Source organism: Mesoplodon bidens, assembly GCF_964165515.1.
Source record: "Mesoplodon bidens genome assembly, chromosome: 6".
NCBI lineage: Eukaryota > Metazoa > Chordata > Mammalia > Artiodactyla > Ziphiidae > Mesoplodon > Mesoplodon bidens.
The window spans coordinates 74,672,640-74,691,668 of NC_138162.1; the positions used below are offsets into that span (position 1 = coordinate 74,672,640).

General features: G+C 42.0%; 1 protein-coding gene across 1 annotated transcript in view; it reads left to right on the forward strand.

The window, feature by feature from the left end:
* Positions 1–19,029, forward strand: part of LOC308619300 (histone-arginine methyltransferase CARM1-like) — a gene marked incomplete at its 3' end in the record, with an annotated part of 98,938 nt that overhangs the window by 57,886 nt on the left and 22,023 nt on the right. Inside the window, exon 4 of the mRNA XM_081237921.1 lies at positions 5,059–5,149. Within this exon, the coding sequence (XP_081094047.1) occupies positions 5,059–5,149 (91 nt within the window). The remainder of the gene's footprint in view (positions 1–5,058; positions 5,150–19,029) is intronic.

Sequence of the window (19,029 nt, forward strand, 5' to 3'; positions counted from 1 at the left end):
TTTCTCATCCTATTCTCCCATAATAAATGAGCTAGTCTCCAAAAGACATTGATGGCAGTGGCTGTGTGGTATTCAGTATGGTAAAGGAGACCAGTTCCGAGTTATGTATTTTTGTCCTAGTTCAATCACTGTTTTCCTTAGCTAACTTGGCCAAACGCTTGACCTTTTGACCTTGTCTTCCCCATCTGTATTATTTTAAGTAATCTCTAAAGCCCTTTCAAGTGTTGACCTTCTGTAATGTGAGAAACTCTCTGGTGTCCATTTCTTCTTTCTAACATATTCTCTTCCTACTGTATGTCTCTTTCCCTATGGTCACTACATATAATCGAGATAATAATATAAAGTCCAGTATTCTCTTTGTGCTTAACGAGTATCTGTGTGTGCTAAGCAATTTCCATAAATTATTTTATGAAAACCTTACGAAGTGTGAATAATGAAAGTTTTCAGTTTATTTGGAGGGTTAGTGCAGAGGTTCTCGGTGAGTTTATACTCCTTTCCCAGGGGACATATGGTGATGTCTGAAGACATTTTTGAGTTGTCACAGCTGGCAGAGGTGGTGCTACCCGCACCTAGGGGGAAGGGCCAGGGACTTGCTCAACATCTTCCAATGTGCAGGACAGCCCTCACACACATCAAAGGGTTATCCAGCCCAAAATGTCAGTAGGGCCAAGATTGAGACCTGGCTTAGTGGGAGACAGTATTACGATCTGCACTTATGAAGAGAAAACTGAAACACGATGAGGGAAAGCATCGTGGCAACGACACACCTCTAATAAGTGACAGAGCAGGGGTTTGACCCCAGGTCTGTCTGACCCTGAAACCCACACTCACAACTCCTTGCACACACACTAACTTTCCACTGTTCACCAGAGAGAGTGGACATGTTCCAACAGCACATTTTTTTCAATTAAGGGTTAGAAGGTAACTGGCCAGTTTTAACAGTTGCATCTCTGATGAGAATTGCAGCTCCTTACAGGTTTTACTTACTTTAAAGTACTATTGTTGTGGCTCCCTAGTCATACCCAGTGAAGACAAAACAGAGAATAAACTACAACTCCTACTCACCAGGTTACCCGGTCTATATGCATAAGTAAAGCTTTAAGTTTGTAATTTCCTGCGTGTTTCAAAATTTAGGGATTTAGAAATAGGCATTTTTTTTAAAAAAACTCATGCAGAAATAAATAAACTTGGGCACAGTACACCTAATGTCAAGAACTCCATTAGCATTCCCATTATAAATCAGCCCAGGATGATCTTGGAGGCCTTGTGTTCATGTGATAAAATTGAACTATGTGAGATGAAAGCAAAGTAGCTTGGATTTCCTCCTCAATGCCTCCCAGAAAGAATATTTGTATTTTTTTTTCCGGATTTTTCTCAAATGATTAGGTGCTTTTGAATGATGAGACTTTAAACAAAGTTAATTAACATGCATCTGTTGAGCTGCCCTCTAAGCCGAATATTTAGACTTAATATCTGGGCATCCTTTTTCCCCAGATATTTGAAATGGTTATGAAATTTTATATTTGGCTATGTATCTTTAACTAGACAAGTAGAAATGAATACTGATTTTATCAGCTTTCTACCCTGTGCATTCCTGAGGGAAGAAGGATGATTGCTTTTCTCCTAATTATTTTTATTTTCCATCAAAATAAGACATAGCTTATAACATCACATGACAATAAAAAGGCTTACAATGAAAAATAGTCACCCTCTGCCACACCTCTTCCTATCCAGAGACTGCTCCCCAAAGGCTTTTCCTTTCAACTCTGTTCTCTGTTGCTTCTATTATTTACCTACATATTTCTATGTAAAATTATCATATTGCTATTCTTGTCACTCTCTGGTTGAGAGGTTAGCGTTCCTACATAGCAGCTCCTTCCCTTCTTGAGGCATCCCCCCATCCTCTAAATGTATTTATACAGGTCCTCAATCCCTTATCCAAACCCTTGGGGCCAGATATGTTTCAGAATTCAAAATCTGGAGGACTTTGGAAAGGTCATAGAGTCATAGACCATGTGTTACTTAACACCTCCAGTGGGATCTGAGGCAGCCCTCCATAATGAAACACGTAGTATTTCTGCAACAAAACATGGACATGGATACCAAGTAGGATAACTAAAGACTATAAACTCATGTCAGTTCAGGTCAGGTTTTGCCATCAAATGATGCTGCAAACTTACAAAAATCTGTTGCTTTGCAGAGCTTTTTGGATTTCAGAATTTTTTTTTAATATAAGGAAATATAGACCTAGATTATTACTTGTTTAAATCAGTAATCGATGTTTACATTATTATGACGATGTAAGTACTGTTCAGTGCTGAGTCAGGTGGTATAGTAGGTGCATATGATTATATATTTTTTCATGAAATCTTCTGTTTTTCCTGGAGTAAATTGCCTTGTTTTTTCATTAGTTTAGTTTTCTGTATACTCATGACTAGTTTTTTCCATGCTTTAACAGGTCTGACCGATTGCCTATAAATATTTATTTTGTGGAATTCTCCTGTAATGTTCTGTCCTCCTCGACCACACATGAACTGGTAGCTCTCTAGTCCTGTTGTGTGGCTACCCCACTTTGACTTTCCGTCATATTCTTTTTTTTTTTTTTTTTTTGCCGTACGCGGTCCTCTCACTGTTGTGGCCTCTCCCGTTGTGGAGCACAGGCTCCAGACGCGCAGGCTCAGTGGCCATGGCTCACGGGCCCAGCCGCTCCGCGGCGTGTGGGATCTTCCAGGACCGGGGCACGAACCCGCATCCCCTGCATCGGCAGGCAGACTCTCAACCACTGCGCCACCAGGGAAGCCCCCATCATATTCTTTTGTCTTTCCCTTTCTTGGTTTATACCATTCATTTCAGCAAAGAATATTTTCTAATAGCTTCTGGAGAACGGGTGGTTGAGAAGTTTCTGTTTATTGAGTCCTCGTATTATCATTTTGTTAGGTAGAGAATTTTAACTTGAAAACATTTTTTTTCTCAGTATTTTTAAGGCATCTTTTTTTGGCGTCTGATACCCAATGTTGTTATTGAAAAGTCGAATGCCATTCTGACTCCTGAAGTTTTAAAATGACATAGTTTTTCCCTCTGGATGCTTTTAGTATTTTTTTTTCATTTCTAGTTGTCTTAGTGTGAAACTTTTAAAATTCTTATGCTGGACATTTAGTGGGTATGTTAAATCAGAAGACTCATTTTCTTCTACTCTTGGAATTTTTCTTATATTTTACCTTTGATGATTTCCCCACCTCCATTTTATCTAATATCTTTGCAATTCCTGTTAGGCTTGGGCTCAGAACATCCTCCTCTGAAACTTCCCAAGTTTACACAAATAATGATACATATGACTTTTCCAAAGTTGTTTAATATCCTTGTATCTTGAAATTGAAAAACCACCAAGCAATCATTATTGTTTTAACAATAGTGCTTGAGATTTATATGGAGAAATATGAATGATGTTACAGTTGTGGTTTTTCTCTGACCACCTCTGAAAATACCATAATTAAAATGATCTGTTCTGTTTTAACAGACATCAAGGGGAACATAGTTAAAGTATGAGACCATTGACTATTGGAAGAGATTTCACCCCTGGGTATTTTCCTTCTGCTTATTAGCTCTGTGGTTATGGCTGAATCATTTAAATTTCCCTGTTCCTTAGTTTTCTCATTTATAAAGTGGTTATAATAATAGAACCTACTTTATATTATTATGAGGATTAAATTAATTAATACATGGAAAGCCCATAAAAAGGTTTAAGGCAGAGTTAACATAAACAAGAAATTTTAGGTATTATTATTAGAATGATGATGATGATGATGAAGATCTGTAGTTTTTTAGATGATGAGAATAATAATGCTGATTGCCACATCTGCCTGCCCAGAAGGGCCCAGCTTCAGGTCTGCCAGCCTAGGTGTTTGTTTGCCTGCTAAGTTACCTGCCTTTTCCCCCAGTGACTGCAAATGTCAGGAACAAAACACAAGTTCTGTGGGCTTCCCAGCATGGAGGATGGTGAGCCTGCACATAAGCATAGATTCTAACAGCACTTAAAACGATAAATAGTCAATATGATTATACATCAACAAAGTCTAAGAATGAAAATAATAATGTGATAGGATGATGGAATGTTGATTGTTTTCAAAGCTAAGTTGTTTTTACAATAAATAAAAGAAGTGCCCAGAATTCCAAGCACCGGACATACAGAAAGGAACAAAACTAGTAGCTGAGGTGGGAAGCAGCTGCATAGCACAGGGAGATCAGCTTGATGCTTTGTGACCACCTAGAGGGGTGGGTTAGGGAGAGTGGGAGTGAGGCGCAAGAGAGAGGGGATATGGGGATGTATGTATATGTATAGCTGATTCACTTTGTTATACAGCAGAAACTTAACACACCATTGTAAAGCAGTTATACTCCAGGGACTTCCCTGGTGGCACAGTGGTTGGGAATCTGCCTGCCAATGCAGGGGACACAGGTTCAAGCCCTGGCCCGGGAAGATTCCACATGCTGCGGAGCAGCTGGGCCCGTGCGCCGCAACTACTGAGCTTGCGCTCTAGAGTCCATGAGCCACAACTACTGAACCCACGTGCCACAACTACTGAAGCCCACGCGCCTAGAGCCTGTGCTCCACAACAAGGGAAGCCACTGCAATGAGAAGCCTGCGCACCGCAACAAAGAGTAGCCCCTGCGCACTGCAACTAGAGAAAGCCCGCGCGCAGCAACGAAGACCCAATGCAGCCAAAAATAAAATAAATTTTAAAAAATATCATACTCCAATAAAGATGTTAAAAAAAAAAAAGCAACCAGTAGCTGAGAAAGCCTATATGCCAGGTTAAATGCCTCACCTAGGACTCTAAACTTTTATTATAATGTAGCTTTGTGCCTTGCTTTGAAATTCTTTTTTATATTCCCTCTAATCTTCTGCCTAATTTTCTTATCATTGCTTTGAGGCAAGTTTACGTTTTAGCCTGCTGTGTAATAACTGAGATGGAATGAAAGAATGGAACAGGTCAAGTGGCAGGTCTTCAAGTAAGAAGGCAGTAGGAGTCAACTTTGAGTCTATTGTCTTCTCAATAGGAATGATGTTCCCGACATTCGGCGACATCCACCTGGCTCCCTTTTCTGATGAACAGCTGTACTTGGAACACCACTCCAGAGCCAACTTTTGGTAACGTTCTCTTCTCCCTTCCCCTCCTTTCAGAGTAAACCAGAGTTCTTAAACTGTTGACATTGTGGGTCATATACTGGGGTCAGGGGCTATCCCGTGCACTGTAGGCTGTTTAGTAGCTTTCCTGGCATGTACTTCCTGGATGCCCGTAGCACCTTCCCCCTAGTTGTGGCAACCAAAAAAGTCTCCGGACATTACCAAAACATCCCCTTGGAAGGCAGAATCACCCCCTGTTGAGAACTACTGAAATAGACAAATAAGGGAGCCGGTTAGGCAAAATCAAACATCCAAAAAACTGCCCTAATGCTAAAGTAATAGCATCCTCCCCCTGCCTGCTGTTCCTCCCTTTCCACTTCCTCCATCCATTCTTTTGGCCCAAGGCTATGGCTTCTGCTAGAACATGCCTTTGTCAGAGCAGATCAATCAATATACCTTCATGTAAATGAGTTGATCAGAAAATTTTGGGAGCTTTCCTGCTAATTAGCTGTTGACTTTTGGGCAGCTCACTTCATCGTCTGAGACTTGGTTTCTTCCATTGGTAAAATGAGAACTAACACAAAACTCCTGCCAGTTTGAAACCACCATTCCTTCTGCCTTTCTTTCCTGAGACTGGTTTTTATAAGGAGAAAGAGGGGAGGAAAATGACAGTATTGGACCTGTGGGAGGGAGAAACAGAACAGATACCATCCAAGTGGGAATGTGAGGCGCGTAGGAGGGGGCACAGCATGCACCGGCAGGTGGGTGAGGATGAGTACTAAAATGTAAACTTTTCAGTTCTGGCTGAGGATGCAGAACCATCCAGCAGCAATATCCAAAGTTGATTTCCAGGGCTTTCTCTTTGGAATGCCATCCCTTGGTGAAGGGGCAGGAAATCGGAAGTGCTTTGGTTTCCCGCACTACAGAGTTCTATGAGTGAGGTCAAAGGGTTATGATTTTTCTTTCTCCCCAGTTTTTTTCTTGGAAAATAAGCTTTCCCACCACAGTTTCATAACCTTTAATGGCTTCGATCCAATCTGTAATTTTGAAACTACAAGCCACAGAATTTCCAGTGGCAGTGAATGGCCTCTTAGTGTGTATGTGTGTGGTGACAGAGGGGGCAATGATGTCATGTAAGGTCATGCTGACCCTAAATGTTTCTATTTTAAATGGAGATGTTGGAGAGAGGAATTTCAGGTGACAGAGTATGCCAGACTTATAGGGGAGGTTGGTTGTCCAGGCAGTTTTTGTGTGATCTCCCAGCAGTACCATCTGCTGCACTGGTGGTTTTGGCAGAATGTCTTGAGAGAAATCAAAGAGGCGGGGGGGGGGGGGCGGGGCGGGGGGAGTTGGAGACTGTTGAGTACAGACACCCCTTTTGAGGAATTTCACTGCAAAGGGAGTTAGAGAGATGGGTGGTGGCTGACCAGGGAAGTGAGGTATAAAAAAGGTAGTTGTTTTAATGGAATAAATAGAACATGTTTGTATGTTTGATGGGGAGCCCAGCCAGTCCACTGTGATTATTAATACTCTCTAGCTAGTAAGAACTCCCTTGATGAGCTCACCCATTCCCACAGTTCAAATACCATCTCTATCTATGCTAATGATTTCTGAGTGTCTCTCTCCAGACTTGTCCTGTGAACTCCATACTTTTTCCTTAGCCAACTGCCTCCTGGACGTCTGCCCTTGGAGAGACGTACCATGTCCACAGCTCAACTCCTGATCTCCCCCACTGCCACCCCACACCTGCTCTACACACAGTCTTTCCACCTCAATTGCTGACAGCTTTATCCTCCTAATCATTCAGGCTCCGAATCTTGAAGGCCTTCTTTCTTTGTTCCCCATACCTAAACCATTAAGAAATTATGTTGGTTTTACTTCCAAAGTACATTTGACCCCTGAACAACACAGATTTGAACTCTGTGGACTTTTTTCAGTAAATATATATTATAGTTCTACATGTGAATCTGTGCATGTGGAACCATGGCTACAGAGGGCTGACTGTAAAGTTAATGAGCATTTTTGACTGCGTGGAGGGTGGGTGCACCAACAAACCCCCCCTTTTGTTCAGGGATCAACTGTATATCCAGAATCTGACCAGTTCTCCCTGTATTTACTGTTTCCCCTTGATCACAGCACTATCATCTCTCATCTCAGTTATTACGTAACTTCTTAACCTGTCTATCCCCAAAGCCCTCCTACCCAGTCTGGCTCCTCATTTTCTACTGCTGTGTTCACTCCATTCCAGCCTCCCAGACTTCCTTGCCCATCCTCAGGCATACCTGACACACTCCCACCTTAGGGCCTTGCATTTGCTCATCCTCCTCTGGAATACTTTTCCCTCCAGATTCACACGGCTAATTCCTTCAACTCCGTAAAGTCTTTGTTAAATGCCTTCTCAATAGGACCTACCCTGACCACCATATTTAAAGTGGCAGCCAGACCACTCCTAATCCCACTTTTTCTGCTCTGTATTTTTCCTCCAACACTTATCACCTCCTAAAAGACTTACTTATTATTGTTTATTGTCTGTATCCCTCCTCATAGAATGTAAACACTGCAAGAGCTGGAACACTGTCACTGTTCACTACCTATCCTGCCACATGGTAGGCCCTCAATAAATATTTCTGATAAAAACTCCTGGGATCTCAAGCATGTATGGAAATAATTACCATGAAGATTTTAGTTGATACCTTTCTCATTTTTCTTTTTCTTTATAAAATTAGACTCATACCATAAATACCATTTTATAGTGCTTTTTAAAAATGTTATTAATACCTTGTTGACATGTTCTCAGGTCTTTTAGATATTATTTTGCTGCAGAGTATTTCTTTTGTGGCTCTCTTGTAATTTATTGACTCAAGATCCAATGTTGGGTATTAAATTATTTTAATTATAATTTAACCCTATACATTCTATTAAGAAACAATACTAAGGTATTGTTCCTATATTCCACAAGAATGTAGAATTTTATAGACTTCTATAAATTCTATAGGAAACAATGCTAAAGTGAACATCCTGTTATAGAAATCTTGTACATTCTGATTATTACCTTACAATAAATTGCTAGAAGCAGAATCACTGGACCAAAAGGTGTGAAGAAGGAACTTAAAAAAAATTATTCTGGGGCTTCCCTGGTGGCGCAGTGGTTGAGAGTCCACCTGCCAATGCAGGGGACACGGGTTCGTGCCCTGGTCTGGGAAGATCCCACCGGCCGCGGAGCGGCTAGGCCCGTGAGCCATGGCCGCTGAGCCTGCGCGTCCGGAGCCTGTGCTCCGCCACGGGAGAGGCCACAACAGTGAGAGGCCCGCATACCACAAAAAATATATATATATATATTTTTTTATATGTTGCCAAGTTGCCCTGTAGAAAAGCTTTACCAATTAACACTTCCACCAGTGGTATATGAGAATGTCTGCTGAGTCTTGCCCATACAGGATATGTTTTGTTAAATGTCAATTTGATTTGCAAAAAAAATGGTGGCCGATTTATTTTTAATCTGTATTTATTTGATAGCTGGTGCATTTGAATGGTTTTATTTTTAGTCAGCAGATACACAAAATTTTTTAATATATAGTTACCAAAATTCATAGCCTTCACTCTGTTTCTACTTTCTGTCCCTTTATAAGGGGATTTCTGCATTAGACTACTAGCATGAAGGCCCTCTGTTGTACTGATCCAAGGAACAGGTGGTGAAAGCTTGCACGATTTCTGATTTCCGTTAGAAGAGGGAAAGAAGTGGATGCTGGCTGAAAGGAGGGAGGGGGATGCAAAAAGTGAGTCTGGGTGTATTCTGAGGGAGTGGGCTGAGAGACTGAGGAATAACTGACAGGCTAAATAAATAAGATCCCCAGATACAACCCATCATCAGTCCTCACCTGACTTAACTATCAACAATGCCGCTTGATGCCTTTGACTCTTCACTTCACTTCTGAGCCTAAGCCTGATTTTCTTCCTTCCTTATTGGTCCTAATTCTCCTTTGCTGATTCTTCCTCATGACTCAAATCTTTGATGTTGGATTGACTCCCGGTTAGTTCTTAGATGTCTTCCTATTTCTGTCTGTGCTCACTTTCTTACTGATCTCATTTAAATACCGTCTTTTTGTTGACAGCTCCCATAGTTAGAACTCCAGGCCAGACTTCTCCCCAGAACCATAGACTTTAGATGTCCAAGTGGCTGGTGACAGCTCACCTTGGATGTCTATTGGGCCTCTTAAATTTAATACATCCAAATGCAAGCTGCTGATTTTCACCACCACCCCCTGCCCACCCCTGCAAAACAAACATAAAACAAGCAAAACAAAAAACCCTGCTTCTACTACAGTCTTGAAACAGCCTCCTAACTCATTTCCTCTTTTTAAACAACAACCAACATGATCTTGATAACACATGATTAGATCATGTTCTTCTTCCACCCAGAACCCTCCACTGGCTTCCGATCATCTGCATAAGAAAGTCCAAAGTTCTCCCGATAGATGGTAAGACTCCGCCTGATCAAGTTCCACCCTGCTGTCCCTCGGACATCATCTCCTGCTACTTGCTCTCTTGTCCTCTCCACTCTGGCCTCATTGGTTGGGCTCCCTGCTTCCCCTCGAACATACTAGGCTTGCTGGCACCTCACTGCCCTTCCCTCTGCCTGAAACGCAGGTGTCACTGTGGCCCGCTCTCACCTCCTTCAGGTCTTAGCTCACCTGTCATCATCTCAGGGAGACCATCTGTCAGTTAAAACTTGTAATCTCTTCCCTCCTGGAAGCCCTTATCCCACTTCTCACTTCATTTTTCTCTATAGCACTTATTATCATCTGCCATATATATGCTTTTACTTATCTTTTATTTCTTGGCCATCTCCTCCCCCATGAGACTACAAGTTCTGTAAGAGTGGCTGTTTTGTTTACTGCTGTGTCCCCATCGTCTGACCTAGATGATCATAATTGCTCAATACATTTTTGTTAACTAGAAGACAAATGCATTATTTATAAGATTTCTTTATATATTAAGGATATTAAGACTTTGTTGTAGTTTCTTCAGAATTTTCTCTTCGCCTTGTAGATATTCTTTGTGGTGGTTTTTACCACAAAAGGAGTTAAAAACTTTTATGTATGTAAATCTACCAATATTTTATTTTACAGTTTATTTCTTTTCCTTTATTTGAAAAAGAGGCTTCCCCACCCTGAGTCTGGTATTAGTTTCCTTCTCCTTCTTTCATATTTTACTTTTTTTACACTTAACAGTCTTTCAAATATACATTTAACTCTAAAATTCATTTTAGTTTAAGTATGCAGTAAGCATATAACTTTACCCTTTTTAAATAACCAGTCATGGGGTTCACTCTTGGTAGACAAGCTTACTACATTCTGATGTTAGTAACAGTCACCTACAGAATTAATAATTTCCTTTTCTTACTTGATTAAGATTCCTTGGCCCTTATTAATTAAGATTCTGAAAAGTATCTCCTGAGAGTAAGGCTCAGTCATGAAGAATCATCATTGCCAGCTGTAAAACTTCTTTAGGTGATGGGTAGTACTGACAGTACTGAAAATATATAATTGGTTCAGGGGGTTAAAACCAAGGCTTTTAAATACAATTTTTAATGGAGTCTCATATCAAGAAAAATACATACATAGGATCAATTAAGAGGAGTAACCAAATATTCTCAAGAAGTTTGAGATGATACTAGTTTACCTCATTACATTTATTACAGTTATAGAACATACAAGCATAGGCAAGTAGGCAGTAGTTAAAAACTAGATAAATCAGAGTCTAGAACCAGATTCAACTGTGTTTAATTCTTGATTCTGTCAATTCCTAACTGTAAAACCTTAGCCAAGTTAATCTAATTTCTTTTAGACCCAAGTTTCTCATTTATAAACTAAAGATAACAGTGTTACCTACCTGGGGGTGGGGAGTTTCAGGGATGGGACCTGTCCCTGTACAACTCTCATAGCCCTTTCTTCAGAGACCAGTGTGAGGGTTCTAGCAGATGCTGAATACGTCTATCCCCGTTGCACATTCAGGGACTGGGAAAATAACTACATAGTGGGTATGAACTCACTGGACACCCTGTGCAGTAGACTTGGTCAGACCTTCCTTTGCTGCCTCCATAAACCCTTACTAACCAGAGATATCCTAAGATTGCTCATATCAATATCACTTCTTATCTCACATTCCTCAAAAAATCTAGATATTCTCCTTTCTCCCACATAGTTGCTTTGCCACAGAGAAGAATTGGGGAATGTTTACCATGTGTTCCTGCAGTGGCATTGCAGAGCCCTCCCTCAAGGGACTGGGTTTCCACTTCAGGCATGGGCCAGTGGTCACTGGATCCATAAACCAGATCTCTAAGTTAGATATGGAAATTGGGTGAGGGACCTAATCTCCCCATTGTGACAGCTGACATCCCACTCGTAAGCTAGCAAGATTTTTGTTGTTGTTGTTGTTATAGAAATTGAGTACTGTCTAGTGACTGTGCATGTATTTCACCTCTCTGGTAACACTAGGACCTTTTAGCAACCACTTACAGGTCCCTCTGGATCAGGGTACCCTGACTGTCACTCTGGTCTTGCCGTCCAACACAGTAATTATGTCATTCTAGCCTATGATGGTTAATTACTGCTTTCTTGCTTCTGACATTCTGAAATTCCATCCAGATGATGCTCATTCGGCGCAGAATTTAATGGCAGCATCACCCGTCACTGTCTTTGATGTACTGAGGACAGCATTGCCGCAGATCTCTCACTAGTTTGTTCCCCATTACCTATATGAATGGAGAGTTTCCTGGACTTTGCCTGAGAATAGTCAGGTGGAACATTCTTACATCTTCCACAGTAAATCCGTCTAGCACTTCCACCTCTCTGAGCCTTTGGACCCCTTCCTCAATACTATACTGCAGAAATTCTGGAATCTCCATCTCATTAGCTGCAGGCCATCATGATGACCGAGCTTCAAAGTGACATACATCCCAGCAGACTACTAGGAGTGGCATCTGCTAGAACACTGAATCCTGGGAGTGCCGTTGTTGATGAATTGCACCCTGTGCTGACATATTCTACCCCCACTAGTCCAACACCCTTAAAGTCCACTCCAATACCCATTTCCCTGGTTCTTAGCAGAAAATAGTAGCCAGCTTCTCTAATGTTTTAGTTACATAAGTTATCTCCTCCTGGAGTAGGAATTGTACTTAGTGCTTGGGCTGTGCTGGAGTTACCAGCCTGACAGCAATGAGGGACCATTAGCCTGGAGGCAATGCGCAACAGTCAGGCAGATCTTGAGGGGAATAAGATTATCTTGCAAGGCCCAGGCTTCAAGAGGAGTTGTTGTGCAGTCTTCAGGCAAAGGGAAGCTGTTCTCCTCTGACAGGACAGATGAGAATTAGGCTTCTGCTGGTTTGAAGGATTCAGAGGAGTTGGGAAGGTCTTTTCAGGATTCTCTGCCTTGTCCACTCTACTATCTTAATTCCAGGTCTCAGGGCCCTAGTCTCTTCCTGTCAGGGCCCCAACTGTGATATGTAAGATCTGTCAAGGTTGCACACCCAATATTCTTCTCAACTCTTCCACTGTTGCTGCTTTACTATCTTGTTTGGGGTGGGGAGACGGGGCAGTTCCAGTTTCAAGGATGTGGCTTTTAACTCTCAAATTCTATTATCTGATTTTCTGCACAGAAGGCCTTGGAGCACCAAGGAGATGGGGATTCCCTGAAATTCTGCTGAGGAAGCCCTCTGGATTTCACAGTGTGTCTTAAGTTGGGAGTTGACTGCTCTGAGATAATAGTCTTCTTTTTGCAGAGCTTCCAATGCTATTAACAGAGCCTTGTCTCTGTTAATAGGGGTCCAAAGGCTCAGAGCCTCAATCCATATAATTATCATCACCCCCAAAACTTCAAGCACGCAGTTACCATATAGCCCAGTGCTTCACCTTCTACCTTTACTGCATCCTAATTAGCCACTAGTGAGACTGTTAGTAATTGTGATGAAACTACATGCTAAGAGTTTTCTCTCCCCACTTACCAGTAATTCTACATTCAAGGGCCACACCTGTATTGATTGTCTTAGCTTGGGTTCCCCAGGAATCAGGGTCTTAGGCAAAGCTCATAAGCTACTTTATTAACGAATGCCATCCCAGTAAAACAAGAATGAGGAGAAAACAGAGGGAGGCAGGAAAGGAGGGAGAGAGGATGCAAAAGTGCATTACTGAGCTGACCACCACATGGTAGCAAATACCAAGGGATTGCTTGATCCCTCGGGACCATCTTTAGAGGTCAAGTGAACTATATCTCAGGACAGTTTATACAGATGATGGGAGAGAAGTGTATTTATCCATTGGCTCTTAACTCCTCATTGGGCAACTGTTTACCCCTTAACATTAAGTAGTTTGAACTTCGGGGTTGTGCATGCATGGACACCAAATGGGGGTCAGGGCACCTCATGCCCCACAGTCTGCAGGGATGCTCAGGGCAGGAGAGGAGAGCACACGGTGCAGGTCTGAGGTGAGGCGCTGCTGGGTTGTGCTCACGTGGAGTCAGATGAGTCCATAGCTTGACACAGCGGGGGCAGAATACCTGGCTGAGGACTCCAGAGGCAGATAAGACAGAGGATCTGAGGTGACCCTTAAAAGGTGATATACCACTTAAGGAACCAAAAGACATTTCCCAGTTTCCTTTTCAGAGTATTGTGAGTGGATTGTACGCACCCATCATGCTTGACAGCGGCAGAGCGAGTTGAGCCATAGCAGGGATGCCAGTGGTGGATGGTCTATAGTCAGCTGTTCTTTACAGAAATCAGAAGTCTGTGCTTACAAGGGACAAGGGAAGAGGAATGTAAGCAGAATTCTGCCACGGGCAGTGAGAGCTCCCTTCTTGCACCTTTCCACTCTGACTCTACTAAATGCCTTCTTGACCATGGTGTTGCTGAGAAACATTATTTTGAAGGGAATCCATTCCGCTGAATGCACAAGCTGCTACATTCTACTGCAAAGGCACTGGATGGTTTGTTCTTAGGCTAGTTCTGCCCCCAAACTGAAATTTCTACTAAGGGTTCTTCTGGTATAGCTAGAAGTTTAGGCCTTCTGGTCTTTCCCAAAAATATATTTGGCCCTGATAGTCACTGGTTCTTAGGAATACCATATGGACCAAATAAGAACATTTCAAGTTACCATGAGATACAACCAAATTTTTGTCGGAAGTCAAGTGTATGCACAAAGTATCACAGAGAACTTTTGCAGGAATACTACCAACACAATTGTGTTTGGACTTTCATAGGCCACTGTCCTTCATTTACATTCAGTGATTCCTGGGACTGTAACCTTCGTTCAGCTACCCAGTATTTCTTCTTGATATTTCCTCTGCTTCTCTTTTATGTCTGCAGCTCTTGAACTCACCAGGCTTTTGCTCATGAAATAGGCCTCAATTTCTGTATTCATCTTTTTTGTAACCTATGTCAAACTCATAGCCCTTTCATAGTATTCTGCCACTGGGCCCATCCACATCCAGATCTGTGTAGTCAGGGATACACTATTTCAGTTTCTGGATCCTCTGGCATCAGAGCTCTCCATTTTCAGACAGAGTTCCACTTTAGCGGACATCACTTCATCATCCCTGGGCCTGGTTCTATACACTCTAAGCTAAAGCACTTTAGTTCTGTACTCACAGAATTAGGACTCCCCTGAATTAGGCAAAACTATTCATCAGAATTATATTCATAGCACACATAATGGCACAGTCTTATTAACTGTTTTCTTTTTAGTTAAGGCACTTATGGTTTTAAGTGACGAAAGAATTTAAAAATGGCTCAAAAAAAAGAATATTTTTGACTAATGTATCTGAAAAGCCCGAGTAGATTCAGCTTCTCAGGCACAAATGGATTCCAGGGCACAGACACTTATTGGGTCCAGGTCTGTCTCTGTCCCTTAGCTCAGCTCCCTTCTTGGATAGGGCTCTTCCCTCATGGCAGCAATGTGGTTTCCAGCAAATCCAGATTTATAGATTCATAGCTCCATGTCCACTTCTCTGTTGCAACAGTTTGAACAAAAGTCTTAGACTTGACTTTCCTTGGGTCACATGCTTAACCCTGAGTCCATCATTAAGGCCAGAGAGATAAGACACTCTGATTGGCTACAACTCAGCTACATGCCAGAATTTATTGCTGAGGGCAGAGTCAAACCATCCAAACCCCAAGAACTGAGAGTGAGGAAGAAGTGCCTCTCAGAAGAAAATCTGGTGCCGTAATCAGAAGAAGAGCAACTATTTGCTGGGTAGAATGAACAAAAGATGCCCACCATCGTTGTCTTGGCTGATCCACTTTTTCTTCTGATCCATTTCCATAGGTCCAATTCTTATACAAACCAGTAGTGTCTAGATTTCTGTTGGTACACCGAGGGGTGCTCCACGGATTCCTTTACAGAATCCCAGGCTTTCCCTTTCTTCTTAATGAAAGAGGCAGTCTGAAGCTTGGTTTCTTTTAAGGCCTGTGCACCCATTTCCCTTTCTCCTTTATACTAAAAAAACCCTATTTTTACAAATAAAAAAAGCATATAAATATAGCACATGCAAAATATAAGCCACTTTGCTGGGGTTTAAGCCAGCAAAACCAGAGACATAATGAGCTGAGCATCTTTATAGATACCACTTTACAGAATGGTATGTCTGCATGCTGTTGATGCAGAAAATTGTCAAAAACAGCCACGCTTCAAGTCCTGCTATATAAAAGGAATGTATAAGAAATAAAATAAAGTTGCAAATTGTTTCTAGACATGCTTCCTTCTCCTACCAGGCATTCCCAGCAGGCCATTCCAGCCACCCTCTTACACTGCATCCTCAGCATCGTGTGCAGCTTAGGTGACGTTTTTGGATCCTTGTTTTTGTTTCCTAGTTCTTAGGGTTACGTATGTCTCTCCTCAGGTTGGCATATCACTGGTTGTTAATTCTGGTAGAACATATTCCATTAAGATACCCAAAAGTTGCTTAATTGTCGAACAGCAGAATAGGATTTTCCTTCCTCCCTTACTTTTCTTCCTTCTCTCTCTCTTTTTTTTTTTTTTTTTGCCTTTTTAAAGGAAGTATTTAATGGGGATGAGTGAATTTTTTTGTTAGAATAGAATGAGGAAGCAAAGATTTAAAAAAATATATTTTTATTGGAGTCTAGTTGATTTACAATGCTGTGTTAGTTTCTGAAAGATTTTTATCATAGTCAAACCTCTGAGTTATGCTACGAGAGCGTGGGTTCATATTAGCAAGACAAAGGAGTGTGTGTGTTAGAGAAACTCCCCACTGTTAACTTCTGCAAGAGAACCTTGGGCAGTACCACCATCCTTCTAAGACAGATCCAGGACACTGTGGGAGGAGGAAGGACAAAAGTCCAAGGTGAGCTAGAGGAGAGACAAAAACAAAAGAGACCCAAGAGGGAGGATTCCCCTGGATGCTTCTCCAAGCTCGGCTCTGCATGGAGACCATGGAGAGGCTGATGGGATGGTAAATGGGTGGCCTCTTCTGCTGTACTCTGGGTGTGTTTAGGTGTAGCTAATGTAAGATTGTTTTCTTTCTGGACTGTATTTGCAAGATTTTTCAGATGTTGCATGTCTTATGGTGGAGAAGGAGGAGAGGAAGAGGGAGGTACACTTGAAATTTGAAGTCAAGAGAAAGAAATGCATGTAGACTCCTCCTTATGCGCTCATAAAGAGGCCATAAGCTCACTTGGAAAATAAAACCCACATATGATGAAAACAATGGAAATTATCCCCAGCTTCCAAGTCAACAGATTCATTTCCTGATCCATCCCCCAGCAGTGTATCTTAGGAAAAACAGAAAGGTGCCACCTCCCATCTGCTTTCATTATTTTATGATGCATTTCAGAAGGAGATTTGAGATTTCTAAGAAATGGAAATATGGTCCAGCCAGAAAGTTTTTAAAACCCAGGCAGTGGGCTCTTTGCCTACAGCTCTCCGTCTGCCCCAGGAATGGTGCCCGTTTGCACCACACTGATCTTGGCTGCTGGGTTCTAATTGGCAGTGAACACACAAAGAGAATGGCACATCCTGGGCCCCTCTCAGAGCTGAGGTTGAAGGCAAAGACTCTAGTACACAGAGAATAGAGAGCAGTTCCCAGCCTCCACCACTGCCAGGTGGAGGCCTGTCTTTGCCTTTGGGATTTTCTCTTTCACCTACTTGGCCAGGATTCTAGAACAGCTAACTTAGTAGTCTTCAACCATGATCGTGCATTAGAATCACCTGTTGAGCTTTGGAAACAAGTGCTAGGGCTGCACCCCCAGATCAAATAAATCACAACTCGGGGGATGCAGTCCAGGCATCAGCACTTTTTAAAAGCTTTCTAGGGGATTCTCAAGGACAGTCAAGGTTGAGTCCTTCTGGGCTTTCTGGGAAGTTCTCTGTCTCTGTCTGACCCTCCACTCCTCTCCCCTTCCCTGTCTTCACCCCTTTTTCCCTCCCACCCCTCTCCTCTCTTCCCCTTCCCCCTCTCTCCCCCCTTCTCTCCAATAAAAAATTTTGTGATAATGACTTACTTCCCCAAGAAAACTTCCACTCTCTTTCTAAATACTGAAAAGATCGTCTAAACGTATAGTGTTCTGTTTCCAAACATTTTCTAGGATTATAGGAGTCTTGTTTTCAGAATGTGTATTTATAAAGTGATATACAGCAGTTTGGCTTTACCTGTGGACGGCCTGGCTCTGGCCCTTGATGGAAGGAGAAGATTAGGAAACGAGATGAAGCCAAAGAAACTTTGGCGAATGATTTTCTGTTTCCCCATTGTCCTTATTGGCACCAGTGCTCACACACAGGGCCATTTAGGACACCAAGTTCTCCATTCATTCATTAAATACATAGATAGATCCGTAGATATTTTTAGTCCTAACAGTATTCGAGGCCCCATGCTAAGTGCTAAATATACACTGAAAGAAAAAGAATAACTTCTGCTTTTAAGTGCCTAAAACTTGAATATTTAATTATAATACCAGGTTTTACATTTTCAAATGGAAATATTTGAGCTGAGTCATAAAGATTGAGTAGGAATTAATAGGGCAATAGAAGGAAAGGAGCATTCTAGGCAGGAGGGAAAATAGGCAAAGGCTCAGAGGTGAGAAATGGTATAAGCCCTTCAGGATCTGTAAGAGGCTCTGGGGGATGGTGTTTTGCTTGCAGGTTGGCGACTGGCTGTTGACTTTACAATATTAGGCCTCCCTGCCTCTCGTGAGGGCCTCTGAGGCATTGCCTCCTGATTAAGAGCCTTACTTTGACTGAAAATCTAACTGCACGCCCCCAATTTTTATGATTATTCTGTGTTTTTTTCCTCTCTTTTCCCTGCAGGTCAGCAGGTGTAGGGGTGTGGGAGGATAGACACTGATGAATTGAATTTCCATTTGATTCACAGGCTATATACAGCATGTGCACACACACCCTTAGTAGGGAAAACTCTTTTCAATCTAGGGATAAAGGCCTTCAACCTCTAGTGATAAGGGCCCCAAACCTTTCTGGAGTTAAGCCTGGGAATTTGAATTTTTAACAAGCTCTCCAAGTAATCCCATGGCACAGTCATACTGGGAAGCACTGCCCTAGTGCCCAGTGCTGATCTGAGAAGGTGAAGTTCAGGGAATAATAGCCAACACTTATATAGTAGTAACAAAATGCCCAGCACTGCTTAAAGTGCTTTACTTATAGTAACTCCTTTAACCCTTACTGAAACCCTACAAAGTAAGCTTATAATTATCCCCATTTTAGAGATAAGGAAACGAAAGCACAGAGTTCAAGTGACTTGCCCAGTGCACACAGTCAGTCAGTGGCAGAGTGTGAACAAAGCCACTCTTAATCCACACCCTAGATCTCCTCTGTAAAGAGCCAAGACCATTAGCCAAGCTGGCAGGGAGTTCTTGCTGTGCTCCAGGCACCATTCATGTGCTCGTA